General features: G+C 42.2%; 1 protein-coding gene across 2 annotated transcripts; it reads right to left on the bottom strand.

Moving 5' to 3' along the window:
- Positions 1-508: 508 nt before the first annotated feature.
- CIDEA (cell death inducing DFFA like effector a) lies at positions 509-15,252 on the bottom strand. Of its 2 annotated transcripts, none has more exons than XM_049830348.1 (5): positions 15,087-15,252; positions 10,780-10,936; positions 10,442-10,588; positions 8,045-8,226; positions 509-4,874 (listed from the first exon to the last, which is right to left on the bottom strand). In XM_049830348.1, the coding sequence occupies exons 1-5, from the start codon at positions 15,122-15,124 to the stop codon at positions 4,742-4,744; spliced, it is 657 nt and encodes a 218-aa protein (XP_049686305.1). In that variant the 5' UTR covers positions 15,125-15,252; the 3' UTR covers positions 509-4,741. The 2 variants fall into 2 exon arrangements, with proteins under 2 accessions (XP_049686305.1, XP_049686306.1); XM_049830349.1 differs by having other exon boundaries at positions 4,753-4,870.
- Between the last annotated feature and the right edge of the window lie 263 nt (positions 15,253-15,515).

Here is a 15,515-nt window from a genome sequence, read left to right as displayed (position 1 = left end):
ATAGAAGTGTGCTAGATTGATCACACTTGCATGCCATTCCTCCTGAAGACTAAGTTAATCCTGAACTAGACAAATCTAATATTTCACTGAAATAAATTCGTATTTCCCTACAATCAAATGTGTACTACTGTACCTGTAGGTAAATGATTGCAGGGAGTTTCTGCGAGGCATTATAAAAAGAGGTCCTTGATCCTTACAGTATTTAGTGAAAACCAGAGATTGCTGAAGCCTTCTAGCTCCTGTACTCAGTTGTTTGCAGTCTTTTGCAGCTTTGGTAAAAGATGGAGGAAGGCATTCTTTTTGTATGAAAGGAAACACAGTTTGCATGGTTTCTCTGAGGCCAGAAAGTGAGTCAGCAGTAAAGAGTTAATAGTTCAGAGCCACATAATAGTATCCAGTTACTTCACTGCAGCAGTCCAGCAGTTGGAAACTGTCTGTGCCAGACCATAGATACATTAATGATTATTTCAGGAATAAGTTATTCTGGAAATTAATAGAGACAACATCCAAAGCCACCTTTTGATTTTATTTACTCATGGACAGTGTTCCTTAAAATTGGCACCACACATCAGAAAATATTGTCATCACTGGTACATAATTCTCACCCATCTCAATTTTCATAGCAAGTTCAACTACTGAGTTTAAAATTTGTGAAGTGGTAAAATTCTATCTTTTCCCTTAGCAAAATAGCAATCCTCATGTTTATAAATATCTTCGCTACATATATGACAAGGTAAGTTAGAAAAAGCAGTAATAAACTCTAAACCCCACAAGGATACTTATTAATACATAACTGAAGTGGTATGTTAATCACATTAATTCCTCCAGTAAAACTTGAAGCATCAAGTAAAAAATACACTTTGTACTTTGGTTTTAACCTTTTTTTTGTTTTAATTAAAGAAGCTTGTGCCTGTAGTTCAAGTGCTATCTCAGGAAGAAGCATGCTGAAATGATTTAGAGTTATAATTCTAGTCAGTTACCAATGATCATCTGCAGTTATCTTCACCGTTAATATTCAGAATTACCAACATTTCCTAAATTGTGAACACCTACCTCTCTACTCACTGTACTGAAAAAACTTCCAGCTCAAAGTCCTATTTTCCTTTCTTTACCCTTCCCTTCTCTGTAGGGAAGGGATTCAGGATGTTTCCCAGAGCATATTCCAAATGGTCTAAGGAATTTAGACACTGCCTTTTCCTCTCCCCCTGGACAGAAGAGCTTGTTACCCTTATTTCTCCTGAAAGAATAGGAAGGTGCAAGAAAGCACAACTTCATGTGTTTATGAAAGGAAGGAAATGAAGTAATGATAAATTACACACAAAAAAAGCTACTAAATACTTCATTCTAGTCATGAAGACAGCCACTTTGTTTTGCCTGCAGAACATGAACAGTGCCTGAGTCAACAAGATTGAGTACTTCAGTGAAAATTCCTTTTTTGGTAACTAGAGCATGACTTGGTGCATTGTTAGTAAGTGATGCAAAGCAACAGGCAAAAAGGGCCAGTGCAAGCAAGGAGGCAGTAAACACGTTTCATACCTTCAACATGTCACTGCTACCAGCCTTGACCGCAACAGTAACATGAGCAGATTAACTGAATTTATGGGAAAAAAAATTAAAGCTAAAAATGTCAAGTAGAAAAGCTAGCTTCTTCTCTACCTACCTGCAGTTAAGAGCCTGTGCTTTTAGTTTTTGTTTTTCTGTCTCTTGCTAGATATTGTACACCACTTGTATAACATTTTCTGAAAGGTAGATAATGCTGAAGTTCTTTGCTGTGTACCAGATACAGCTGAAGTAAAAGCTACGCCTCCTAAGCAGTCTGTAAAAAAAAAAAACCAAACACCAACACAACAACAAAAAACCAACCCCAAACTGGAGAATGACAAACTCGTCCAGTTTGACCCAAAGCCAAAACTTTATCTCTGGAAGGAAGTTGGTACAGTAGCAAATATCACCCCCCAAATACTGCGCCTGTGACAAAATCCAGATTCAGAAGCAATGAAACAATTTCAGACACTTACAACTTCCAAGACACTTCTCCCATTCTGAGAAAATATCAAAGCTGAGTTACTTTGTTCATCTGTTTGCGTTTTGAATTAGAGGGAGATGCTCTGAGATGGAGACTGCAGCTCACATGACCTTCAGCAGTTCAAGTTTTAAGTGTTAAGCTGTCAAAGAAGCAGCTGCTTAAAAACATTGCAAATTCATACAGAGTTAGCATTTTAGATCACGTTAGATTCTGAGTGCCGTTGGGAACTATGGAATGTTAGTTCTGTAACAATTGCCTCTGGCTATAGAAGACTGGAATTTGAGATCTGCACAGTTCAGAATTGCAAAAGCTTTTGGATTGCAGATGTTGAAGAAGCAACTCACACAAAGCAATATTGAACTGTGCAAGTTGTTTTGTTTTTTTTTTTTTTAATGTTGGTGCTTCCACTGTTAGCAACATAAATATTCTTAGGACCATTACATAGAGTTTGCTTTCAAGAGGTGTGCTTGGTTTTATACAATATATGGTCTTTGAAAGCTGAAAGACTTAATGACAAAGTCCTTGCACTGCACCAGTTAAATGCAATTGTTTGATAGGGGTAGAAAGACTTTGGCCAACAGTTACCATGGCAACAATCATGGGGGGAGGTGTCAAGAACAATACAGATGAAGTATAAAGCCTCCCTTTTAATATAACCTCTTTCTCATTACACACAGAATAGTTCAGTGTTTTCTTCTGAAGGAAACCTGACAAGTGCTGCAAGCTACAAGCACTCTTCCCTGTAAGAAATTATGAAAGAACAAGTCCTCCCCTTGTCTGGAGCAGTGTGCCCTCTTGCCTCCTCTAGCAAACACTCATAAGTAGATGGGAAACAACAGAAATCAGCAAAAACCCGAAGTTTTTCTTAGCTGTCTACTTATTTGTAATACCATTACTGAAGAGACAGGTGGAGACCTACCAAGCTTGCATCCATCAATCCCTTTAACACTTGGATTTAGGTTGCTTTTCATCACAGCAGTGATTTGAAAGATGCAGCTCCAGCTAAGTCACATCCATAAAGGGAAGGCAAAAATAAGCATATGAAGGTGAAAATTGCAGACGAAAAAGAGCAATATTCCCATATATTAGTGACATTTGAAGTGAACAGACCCAGCTGACAGACCAAAATAGATCCCACCAACCATGATGCTTCATTTTTCAGTCCACCTGCTCCTCTTTTAGCAGATTAGGTTTTCCTCCAACAGATCAGTGCAGTTGAGGCACATAGTTAATGGATTCTTGTCTCAGCAGAGGCATGGCAAGCACTGTGAGGTCCACATGGGTCTTTTTCCTTTCGCTCCCACTGCTTTCTTCCCCTGCCCCACTTGTTCATTCTGTCACCAGAGCTTCTTTTCCTAGGTGGCACCTGCCATCAGGTCAGACACCTTTAACTGTATCTGCTGTCTCCTTAATAGCTTTCAGTCTTAAGCAAGAATATAACTTACTAAAATTCTTAATGAGCAAGCAAATGAAAACCTCAAAAGCCACACCTATGAAAAGTCAAAGCTGGGCTTTTTCCCTTCAGCAATGGGAGTTTGTATTTTGACACAAGATGCCTAACTGCTCATTTTCCAGTTTTCTACACTGTTGAGGAAAAGCTTGCTGGCAGCTGGTCATACTAGCAGTTCACTGAACTGTAGAAAACTTTATGGACAATTCTACCTAAGGATTAAAAACTTTGCCCTTTAATACAGCTTGTCTTGGGAGACTATAAAACTGCAAACATTCAGTTTAGAGCGTATGTATGTTACACAAGACTAGATTGTGTCCTGATGCTCTCCCGTGAACACAGGGGCATCAAAATCCAGTATCTCTTACATGTACCTCAAGTACAGTTTGGGATGTAGTGTCATCTTGTAACTGAACAGTAAAAACTACAGAAGTGATGGTTTAACCCTTGAAGGAAGCTTCAGCAGGTTGTTATAAGCCATATTCAGGAAACTATAGCAAATTATTCAATACTTCAGGCAGAACTAGACATCAGACCCATTAAAGAAATATATTGAGTTCTTCAACTGGTATGAGCTATACTAACCTGAACTTTCCATAGATTTGCAGAAAAATATAGAGTTATAATGAAATGTTTTTACTTGTTTTACGGGGAGTAAGGCTAAATTTTAAGCTTCTGCTTAGTAGTTGCACTTTCTCCAATTAGACTTCATGAGAGTAGTCAGTCACTGAACCAGGATTCACTTGTATTGTGTAGCTCCATTGTTAGCAGGAGTAAATAAGTACACTTCACCCTTTTGTACCTCAATGCCAGTGGGACACTAATACCAGCACTGTTAAGGATTAAAACCAAAAAAACACAGCCCCTCCTGCTCCCGTCTTACAGCCCAGTCTGTTCAGAAGGCAAGTAGACAGCCATGAAAAACCCCAACCAAACAATGTTTTGATCAGTGCAAGAAATATTCCACTGGTTACAAAGCATGCAAGTTTCCAAGTACACTTATTCTCCATTTGAGTTGCCAGGGCAAAAACCTGCCCTGTCTTCTTTTGCTGAATTCTTAGACATTAGGCACCCATCCTTTTGCTGTGTTAAGAACCTGTGAACACCAAAGATTTTATGACTAAGGCCTACAAGCATTCCCAAATGGGAAAAATGTTAGTTCACATCAGTGGACATCCCCCTACTATAACATCATTACAGTCAACACTGGGCAAGAGAATGTCTTTAAACAAAAGGATCCGATATCAGAAGTGCAGCTGTGCTCACTACTCCCGCCTTGATCTTGTACACGTGCCATCTTCGTCATATTCACCCATCAACTGCAACATATATGTTCCAGTATAGAGAAGGAACTGTCCAGTTATTTGTGCTGCATGGGACATTAGCTGAAGCACCTTCCTAGAAGAAAAGCCATTTGTTTAAAAAAAAGAAAAAAAAAATCACCAACAGGATATTACCCCCTTCTCCCCAACCACAACACTTTTAGGATGAGTTAAGTAGATATATTTAAGAACTCTCTCATTACTTCTGAGAAGCCTGCCATTTTTCTACCTTCTTTAGAAAAAATACTTCTGTGGCCATCGATTAACAGAAAACTATTGATGTGTTGGCAGAACCAGAAAACACATTTAAAAAAGCAGGCTGTCATTCTGTTAGGCATTTACAGGCCTTCTGCAAAGCCATCACTCAAACTACCAGAGCACCACTGAATACAACTTTGCCTGGGAGCCCAGCAGCATTCCTGCAGTATGAATCCACATCATGTCCCACCTTTAGGCCATTCACTAATACAACACTGCATGTATCTCCAAGCTACAGATCAAACTTGATTAGATCTGAAGCTGAGCAATCACATCACAGTGGATGCCCAACAGCAAAACAAGTGAAGCCAAGCAAATCAATGTTGTCTAAGCGGCAAGCCTTAAGAATTCTCAGTTCACAACTATTCTATTTTTTAAAGATTTAGTAAGTATCAGCATTCAAATATATAATCCTGTGTGAGAATCAGTACAGATCCATAAACTAAGATCAGGTAAGCATCAGAGGTCTACAATATAAACTGTAGATCACAGGATTGCAGAGGAATAGAGATCATCATATTTGAATGGTCATTTAGTCGACTTAGTTATAGTTGTGCCTTCCTTCCATTCTCCACAAAACAACAGAGACATCAGTACTAAGAGCTATATTCAAGCCTCATCTCCCGAAAGTTAACTAGGCCCCCACAACTACAAAGCTGAGGGAATGGGGAAGTGGTACACAAGAACTGGAACCATCCCAATACTGGATAAGGATCTGTTTCTGAAGATGCAGAAACCAGACCAGGCTTCCTCTTCTGCAAAAAAGAGGGAAGATTTTCTGAATTCCTGTCTGAGCAAACATGCAGCTGTGAACCCTCTGCTGCTACTCACTTCTTTGAGCTCTAGTAGAGAAGGCAAAGTCTTCTTCCTACAAATACATTTTTTTCCACTGTGATGAAAGAAGGTTTGCAGTCAAAATCCAATGCTTCAAAAGAGTAGAATACCCTGTACTTAGAGCCTGGGAAGCCTTTAAAAAAAACACTGTATCCTTATTCATGCTTCCCACACATATGCCATTTCAGTATGTCCTTCCCTCCACCAGATAGTACAGTTGTAAAGAAAGCTGCACCTGGTACCAAGGTTTTGAGCAGCTGCAGTGTGTCACTTGCACACATAGCAGTTGTCACTTAAGCCATGGAGCAAGTTATTTGTTGAACTAGACATTTGATCCTTCAGTTGGATATTACAGGGAGAAACCATTAGGGGAAATGCACTAATCGGATCTGGCAGGCTTTGAGCTCCTCCCACCAATGAACAACTGCAGATTTTAAAGTCTTTTCCCTTCACACTCTGCAGCTGGGCTCAGGGAGAGGGCATCAGAATTAGCAATTTGGAAATCATTAGCAGAGGGACTACACCAAGAACCTAACATCATCTGTCTACAATTTCAACAGCAAGTTGAGACAGGCCATCTCACTGTTGTGTTCAAGAGTACCCAAGGTTCTCTCTTCTGTCACCCCTGTTCTTTGCTAGCAGACTATTTTCTCACCCTGACACTTCCCTTACAGCTCAACTCTGTAACATAACAGTGCTTCCAGAAGAACTCCACAGCTACTTCAGCTGTTTGCCAGCACCTCTTCTTTCTCACCAGCTGCCCTGTGTTGGCAGGGAGGCAGGACTGTCACTTCAAACTCTCCAGCAGCGCAAGATACTCATCTTCATAGCAGATAGCCAGAAATCAGAGTTTCTTCTGGCTCAAGACTTGACAAACATAGGAACTGGAGGAGTGCAGCTGTTCAAGGGTAAACCTTTGCTTTGAAGAAATCCTAATTAAGCCAGTGCTACAGGTGGGCACAGCATATAGCTGGATAATCACTGCAGCATCACCAGAGAGATGAGTCTCATCTACAGTCACATCAGCTATAGCCTGAAAGATTAAGCAAGGGACCACCTAAGTAGAGTGGGACAGGTCAGTCAGACTGAAAGACAGGGAATAAGATTAGCATTACAATGCTTAATACCTGCATCAGGAGACAAGGGATACTTCAAAGGAAAGACTACATGTCCCTCAAGGCAAGCAAAAACCTCTCTTAAGGCATATGCATCTGTTTGTTCTGTACAGAGCAGATCTGGTCCTCAAGTAATAACATGCAGCAAGACTACACTGTTGTGTCTCAGCCACAATTTGAAAGGTCAGGTAGAGAAATTCAGGGGTGCAGCTTAAATAACTGTCAAAGTATGGCACCTCTATGAAGGTGTCTGAAATCAGAAGTTTTCTTCAACCAGGGCAGGACACAGCTGGTTTTGACAAGGCACAGACTTTCAACACACCACTGAAAGCAGTGGACAGGACAGGTATTATTTTGTCCCTGCATAAGACAGCATTTCCCAACAGCCAGTTCTGCCAAACTCACAACCCACCACAGATTAGTCCTGCCAGAGACAGCAGTCCTTGATAGGCTCCATTCATTTGCTTAGAGACCAGTTGGCTAAAAACCAGTGACATCACAGAGTCTTAGTACAGATGACAAATTCACATTAAGACAGCAGACAGTGTCACATCTCTTCCATTTTCCTTTGCCTCCATGTAGCTCAGGTGGTGAATTTGGCAGCCAGGTATTGCAAAGTCTGAGCAGGCTTTCAGACCTCTGCCATTGGATCTCAGATTCCTCTCATTTCATGCCCTTGAAGTCCCCCCTTCAAAGAGTCCGATGCTTCTTCCTCAGCCTCCTGCATTCTTCAAACAAGTCAAAGAAATCTGGGGAAATTCTCTCAGTAAAGCAAAAAGACTGTACCTACACCCTTGCAGTAAATACAAGCTGATAAGATTTTTGCCTTGGGGGAAATTTAAGATTCCAGCATAAAAAGCTATAGTAAGTTTTTACAGGTCAGCTATCTACCTTACAAAGGAAGATTCAGCATATTGGCCAGTATGTAAGAATTAATAAAAATACTAAGTTTATAAACACACCTGCTTCACAGAACCAATAAGCAAACACAGATTTTACATTAAAGCATACACCTCATCAGTAGTGGAAACACACTTACCGTAATACGCTTTTTGCTCCCATACATTTGATGTCATATGAGACAGAGTAGATCTCATAGAAGGTCGCCTTGATGTTTAAGCAGCCAATAAAATCCTTAGGGTTCAGCTTGTATAGATCAAATGTGATGTTGGCTACTCCCATTTTCTTCTTTTGTCTCACAGCAGCAACTCCATTCCTTGTCTAATTTAAAAAGAAACAGTTTGTACCATGAGCTAGGAAGCTACAGCAAGACAACCGTTAACAGTGCAGCTCTTTAGAAGCAGCTTGCTTATTCCAGTCTTGGGGCTAGTTCTCCATCAATTCTAAACTAGAATTAAAAGCATTAGCACAGAGGAAAAACAAGTCTGCATCTTATGTAATTTTGTTTGAGTCCTGACCAGGCTCCTGAAGCTATTCCAAACAGACACAGAAGTTCTAGAGTGACATAGCACCTCCTGAATATTTCTTCCCTGTAATACAGCTTCTTCTCCAGAGCATACTGAAGCAACTTGTAATGCCACTGGACAGGGTTGCTGCCATTTAATTATCCTGGTATGTTCCAGCTGCTAGCTGAGGCAGCACAGTTAGTCTACACTGAAACAGGCCACCAAATAACCAGGATGACATCAGGTCCTTCCATTTAGGAAGGAACACAATACTGATGAGCACTCTTAGAGATAGCTGCAAAGGTGACATCTGTGAAAAGTCAGGTCCTCCTTTCAAATCTTGGCTCATAATACCTCTCTTTCTCTTCCTACTAAAAAAGTAACATGGGGAGGAAACCACTACTGATGAGGCCTAGGGTTTAAGACTGAGTTTTTAAGAGGAGGCGGCGCACGGAAAGTCATCTTCCACCTCGAATATGGCCTCCTTTTTTGAAAGCAGCCCTTGTCTGCTTCAGGGCTGACCATGATGCTTTCAGGATCTCTTGCTTCACAAAAAAATAAAGGAAATCACGACCCGTATTTACAGAGACATCTAGTGGATACATGGGATACTCTGCTCAGCACATTCTGCTGAGTTATTAACAAGGTTAATAACTTAGCAGCTGCCAAGCTGTTTTTTGCATGCTAAATGAAGCACTAAAGTTTTGTGAGGCTGGACTTTTTTGTACTTTTGTCACCCCAGCACTCAGACAGTGTCGTGATAAGTCAGACCAAGTTAAACGCTGTAGTATGTCATTAGCCAGCAACTTTCTGCCTGTTTTACTTCGACAGCCTCCAAGCTCCAGCAACAGGGCCCCCTATCAACAACAGTTTTGGACATGTACAAGTATCTGGTATGCTTGGTAGCATATTCTGCCCCCCCCGCCACCCCTTAGTACCCAGAATATTTGGATAAAGCACAACAGAGCTTGTGCTACACTCCAGATGATTTGCAAAGCTGCAGCAGTCCTCCTGCTGCCATTCAGCACATCCTAAAGAGGGACAGCATTCAAATTTGTTCTGCTGCCATGCCAGTCAGGACACAGGGCAGAGGGGAAAGGAGCAACGTGGAGTCATACCCTGGCTGCAACTTCTTTTCTGCTCTTGGAGCTCATGGCCCAGGTGCAACATGTTGATAAGCCAGTGAAGTATCTTGGGGAAAAATGTGCAAACTGCCCACACTGCAACAGAAGCCTGAGAAAACGGGGCCACACGACTGAGCCATCCGTGTACAAACAGAAAAATGATAGGCCTGCTTACAGCTCCTCAGCTAGCTCTGCACCTGGTAGAAGAAAATTTGATGCGAGCTTTCTAGCAACAACCATTTCATGGAAAGACAATTAGGAGTTTGACTCCATCTTATTAACAAACAGATGACTATTCCCCCACAAAACCACAAACTGGACACCGAGTTGATATGATTAGAAGGCTAAAGCTAGCCGATCTTAATAGTTCTTAAAATGTCTTGAAGCATGTAGACTAACATTAGGTTTTGATGACAACTTTTAGCTGTTCACAAGACTAAACACGGGCATTTTTCTAACCTTCACTAAACCATTACTGCATTCACAAGGCAAAATTTGTTTTATATTGCTTAATTTTGAAATCCCCCCCTCCCAAAGCTAACCTTTAAAGACATTGTATTTTTAACTTCATGCAATGTCCTCATTTTCTTTATGTTACAAAAAGGCTCAAGAACAAAGCCTGAGGCTCTTCAAAAGCAGGGGATTTCCCCTATGATTCTTTTCATTTGTAATGTTTCATTTCAATCCCTGGTAGATCTTTGCCAACAGTTCTATGTCCAAGCAAGGGACAAAAAAACCCCGAAAACGAACTTGATTTGTCACCCAGTAAGGCTAAACAAGGAGTTGATACCTTGCTTTCTTTAGGGGAAGTTTTCTTCCTCTTCTCCCCTCTTTCCAACAATTTTAGGAGCCACAGACATTCTTCCATCCACTTCTATTCAAGTGTGAGAGGCAGTTAACACTTACTTGTGTCCATTTCTGTCCTTTTTCTAGAACCATGAAGTGTGTATTATCATCCAGGGACTTGAAGAACTCTTCTGTGTCCACAACTGTGCCATCTTCCTCCAAAACCAGAGTAACTATTCCAGCAGATATAAGGAAGGCATCTAAAGTCTGCAAAAAAACCCAGTAGACTTTAGCATTCAAAAGAGGGCCTATCATTTCATATTAAGACTTGCTTATCTGACATATTCTCCTGAACTTCCCCAGTAATGATTTTTAGAAGAACAAGACTCTATGGGTTGCCTTTGTGGGATATTGTACTTCATTATAAGTTTCAGCCAGAGTGGGAATGTTTTCTATACCTTGCTGATGAGCTCTTGCAGACTGCTTGCCACAATTCCTTTCCGGCTGCTTCGGGAGGCATTTGACACACGGAAAGGTCGCCCTGCAGGCATGAGAGGAGGGAACAGGGTCTGTTTTGTTACTGCTCCCACAGATGCTCCCATGGATACCAAAGATCTAAGACAAATAAAAATTCAGCAGTGTTATAAAAATAGTCATGTCAAGTACTGTGAGAAGGAAGAGGACTGTTGAGTTCAGTGACATAAGTACATTATACGAGTAATTCACAGGTCACGTTAGACTCGTGGAGCTTGCTTTCAAAACTAAATACTACATAGCCCTACAGACACGTTGTCTCTGAACTTTCCCTTGCCAGTGACATTTGAAAACACTTCTAAAATTAAAAACATTTCAAGTATATGTGGGCCACCTCTAGCTCAGCTGATGTCAAGGTCATGATTACAGTGAGGCTGACTGGTTTTAACACTGAATTAGAAAGGCAGCAACTCTTACTGCATTCAGCCACTTCGACTATTCTCTTTACCTGCAAGATAAACACTCAATGAAGTAACACACAAGACTACTTTCAACTAATTATTTAAGATATGAGTGTGCTTTAGGAAGACTGAACATGGTATCCATATTCAAAATACCTAGCATCAGAACGCAAATGGAGCTTTTCGATATAGTTATGCTTGACTTCCAAACAGCCAAGGCATTTATCTTGTAAGTAATATCTACAGCCTATAAAACCTAAGGCTGTAGAAAGTTAAGGCTTAAACTTAAAGGCTTAAAAGTTAAGTTAACTTAACTTAACTTTTATAAAACTTAAACTATAATCTAGTTTTGAAAAATCACAAAATAAGACTTGTTTGTCCCCTAATATATCAAAAGAAGTCAAATGAAATGAAAATTAAGATCGAAGTACATAAATGCATAGTGCCAGAGCAGGCTGCCAGAGAGGCTGGAAGAATTCAAATGCTTTTAGAAAGAGGTTTTATACTTTCCTGGGCAATCACATGTTTTAACAGTGACTATTTAGGTTCCCTTAGGTAAACCAAGCGCATAACACTGGTAACTGCCTACTCCCGTACCAAGGTACAGACCTGCTCCCATCTACAACTAGTGGCAGCTTTTTGCTGCCAAATTACATTGGTTAATTCAATAGCCAGCTTGCCAGAAATCACCCTCTGCATCATACCTGGAAAGGACTGATCTCTACCAAGTCTTTTGACGGGAGACAATATTTTGTCTCCCGCATTCCTGGACTTTAACCCCTGTATGCCTTTTGCGCCATAATACTGAGTTGCACCACATAAGTGTAAAAGGTCAGCTTTATGTAGGAAAATCTGTTCTCAAACACTTTTGCAGAGGGACAGGGAGTGAACTGGCAGTCTCTTTCTGCAGCCAGAGAGTGAATATAGGAATTCCTAGAACAAGGATGAAATGACAAAAATTACTCAACTAACAATGTCCCAGTCACACTTTTTGTGCAAGCCCACAGTGACCCAGAAGAATAACTGCCTTTTCCAAATCTCTTATCTGGTCTTTAAGCATATTTTTGGGATGTACAGAAAGTCATTGTTGTGACTGGCCAGACAGAGTTTCAGCAATTAATTTATTTCCTGCTCTCATTCTGAACTGCTCTTCTACAGGGCTTTGGGCTATTGCCTTTCCTCTGTACACCAAAGTTTACCTTCCTCAAAAACACCTCAGCATTATTGGAGCTTTTATTTTTTTTAAAGGAGGGAGATGTTCAACAGTTTTAGTCTATCTCAAGCTAACACCTTCTTGGTAGTGCTGTCTAAACACTAGGTCCCTGGCTTTCAACAGTTTGCATATGCACACACAGCTGGTGGAAATCTCTGCTTCCTGTAACAAAGCTGGTGAGGATGAGCTGTCAGTATGGTTTTCAGGAGACAGGCACTGTTTCAAACTAAAGAGCTAATAAGCACTTTCCTCCTGGAGAAGGGTCAAGACCAGGGAGGAGGACAAGGTGACACAGAGTAGCATGGACAAAGGCATTGAAACTCCGCCAAAGGGAAGCGTGCTGGGACAGGGCGTGTTTGTTAATCTCCTGACTACGTTAATATGCCCCCAATCACCCCGCTGGTCCACGGGCAGCTCTCATTGTGAATCACTGAGTCTTTTCCTCAGATATGAAGCCTGCTTATCTACCTCGGGGCTGGTGACTCCACAGGGCACCCTGATGTCAGAAAGCACAACACTCAGGATTCAAGGGACAACCCTTTCAGAGCTAGTTACATCCTGTTCCCTCTCATGCATTTGAAAACTAGCATGTAGAATAGTTACTTGAGTGGTATATATGACACTACTGCCAAGATTATTTTGTTTGGTTTTTTGTTGGTTTTTTTTTTTTTTGCAATGACAGAAAATACCAGTCCTGTTGAACAGTTTTCTTTCCCATTACTTGAGCCAAGTTGTCATTTACAGAAGGCAAAGTGTAAGGAAAAAAGCCAAAACATAGATCCTGATACAGAAGGAAGAGTGTTAAGAGGCACAGCTCGTGGGCAGGACTTGAGCTAACAGGGTTCACCTCAGGCATTAGCACAGCCAACTACGCAAGCCATATTTTGCAGCTCTGAGCAGAAGTTTCTTCAGGATTTAAGATCAATCACTTCACACTGCTGCCTAGTTCTATCAGATGTAAAAAGTTAGAGGAAAAAACCCCAGATTAATAAACCAGGACTTTCCTTAGCTCCACCACCAGTCACTTAACAGGAGTCCAAGTCTTAGGGAGTTATTTAACATTGATGCTATTTCTTCCACCTACATTTCAATAAAACTAGCCAATATAATCTTTAAACGAAGTCTGCTTATGAAGCACGGTGAGTCTGGGCTCCAGTGCAGGCTGAGGTTTCAGTTAACAAAAAGTACTAGGAAACAAAAGCCAGCGTGATTAAAAAAAGCCAGACAGAGCGTAAACCTTTCCATTTCTGGGTCTGTTGCTGAAAGCTTGGCTTTTCTTTGTTTTGCCCGACACACAAAGGCCACAGACTCAAACAGGCTAGCCTCTAAACAGGGCTCCTAGAAAGCTCTAGTTTTGCTGCAGCTGTCCTCAGAAACCAGATAAACTGATGCCTGATGCAGGGAATTTCTCTACTAGATTGGGGTTACCAAAAATAATTTCCTATTAAAAGCTGATCAAGCTAAGTCAGGAAACAAGCAGTGGAGAGGAAAGGAACATACTAGTCAGCTTTATTAGAAAGCTGAGTGACATGTTAGATGCAGACAACTCCACTATTGTTTTATTACTTTTTAAAGTTGAAAGGATCGAGTCCTAGCTCTTCTCTAAAGGAGAGAGGGATCCTGTGTCAGTGGAAAACACAAATGTAATTGAAAGAGCAAGTATCTTCAAACTCTAGCATCCTGTCTAGTTTTGTATAACTACAACCTGCTAGAGAGGGACTCGTAGATACTGCCCCAAGCATTCAGTGTAGTATCAAGGCTGGTGGGACAGATGAATTAATTTTTTTTGAGTAGAATCTGGGGATCAAAAGCCTGCCTTGAGCCCTGTACACATATTTCACTCTTTATCTTTGTTTGCAATATGCCTCCTATGCTTGTCTAAGAATGTGGTGCAATGGTCTTCAGGCTCACTCAGAAAAATCAATGTTGCACAACACGAGCGGCTTCAGAATATGGCACAGTTTAATTTTTAGGTTAGAGTTCACAGGCAAATGACAACAGCAGTAACAGTGAAGCAAAAAAAAAAAAAAAAGTCAGAAATTAGTAAGGAGACTGAGGGTTCAACCAGATTGCAGACCTGGTTTCCCCGCTAAAACACGAACTGTAGAGGTATCAGAACCGCAGCTAGAAGTGGATGCATTTGAGTGGCCTGCAGAACTGTACCTTTATGGATGCGGTCAGCACACCTGAAGCGGGAACAGAGGCCAGGAGCCGCCATGCAGTCACCGAGGGCAAGCGGCTGCCCACTACAGCGGGGCTCCGCGCCTGACGCACAAGCCCTTCGCGAGCAAGACGGCAGCTTCACCACTGCCGAGGGGCGAAGGCGTCCCAGCCGTTGTACCTCAGAAAGGAGCCCGAACCGCAAAGCTCCTGCTTGCGCTCCCCTCAGAAGAGCCTCGTCTGCGGCCTGAAAGGCTGGGGGAGTGTGCCGGCTTGCTTCTCCCACCTTGCGCCCACCAGATTCCCTCTCGCCTCCCCCCGCTCCTTGGAAAGAGCCCTTTGCTCCTGAAGACAGAGTCGTTCAGACTCGGCTCTTCCCGCGCATCCCCCGGCAGCCCCGGCCCGCCGCCCCCCGAACCGCTGCCGGGATCGCTGGGGAGAGGGTCCCCGCACTCACCGCACCAGCGAGCCCAGGCAGTCCCACGCCGCCTCCATGGCCGGGCCGCCGCGGGGCCGCCGCGGCAGCGAGATTTAAGCGGGGCGGGCGGTGCTGCTCCTCCCCGCGGTGGGCCGTCCCCGCCGCTCCCCCCCCCGCGGCCGTGCCCGGGTGGGGTCCGGGGAAAGGGGGGCGGGGGGGGCTTTTCCCCTACGATTTGCCCTGGAGAGGAGCGAGAAGGGTTTTGTTCAGCGCGTATCGGAGTGACATACTACCTATTAGCTAGTTACAAGCCAATATAGCAACAGTGGAAGCCAATCTCATTTGAAGCCTCTCAGCATTAGAGCAAATCAACAGATTAAGTGTCTCAGCTTCTGATTTTAGAGCCTGTGAATAAGCTTACTGCTTGGATTAATGTACACTGTAGCTTCAGTGGAGGTATTTAGTGTT

The sequence above is a fragment of the Accipiter gentilis genome, chromosome 27 (genome assembly GCF_929443795.1).
Source record: "Accipiter gentilis chromosome 27, bAccGen1.1, whole genome shotgun sequence".
Lineage (NCBI taxonomy): Eukaryota > Metazoa > Chordata > Aves > Accipitriformes > Accipitridae > Astur > Astur gentilis.
The sequence above is the reverse complement of the archived record's forward strand: the minus strand, read 5'-3'. Positions and strand labels throughout refer to the sequence as shown.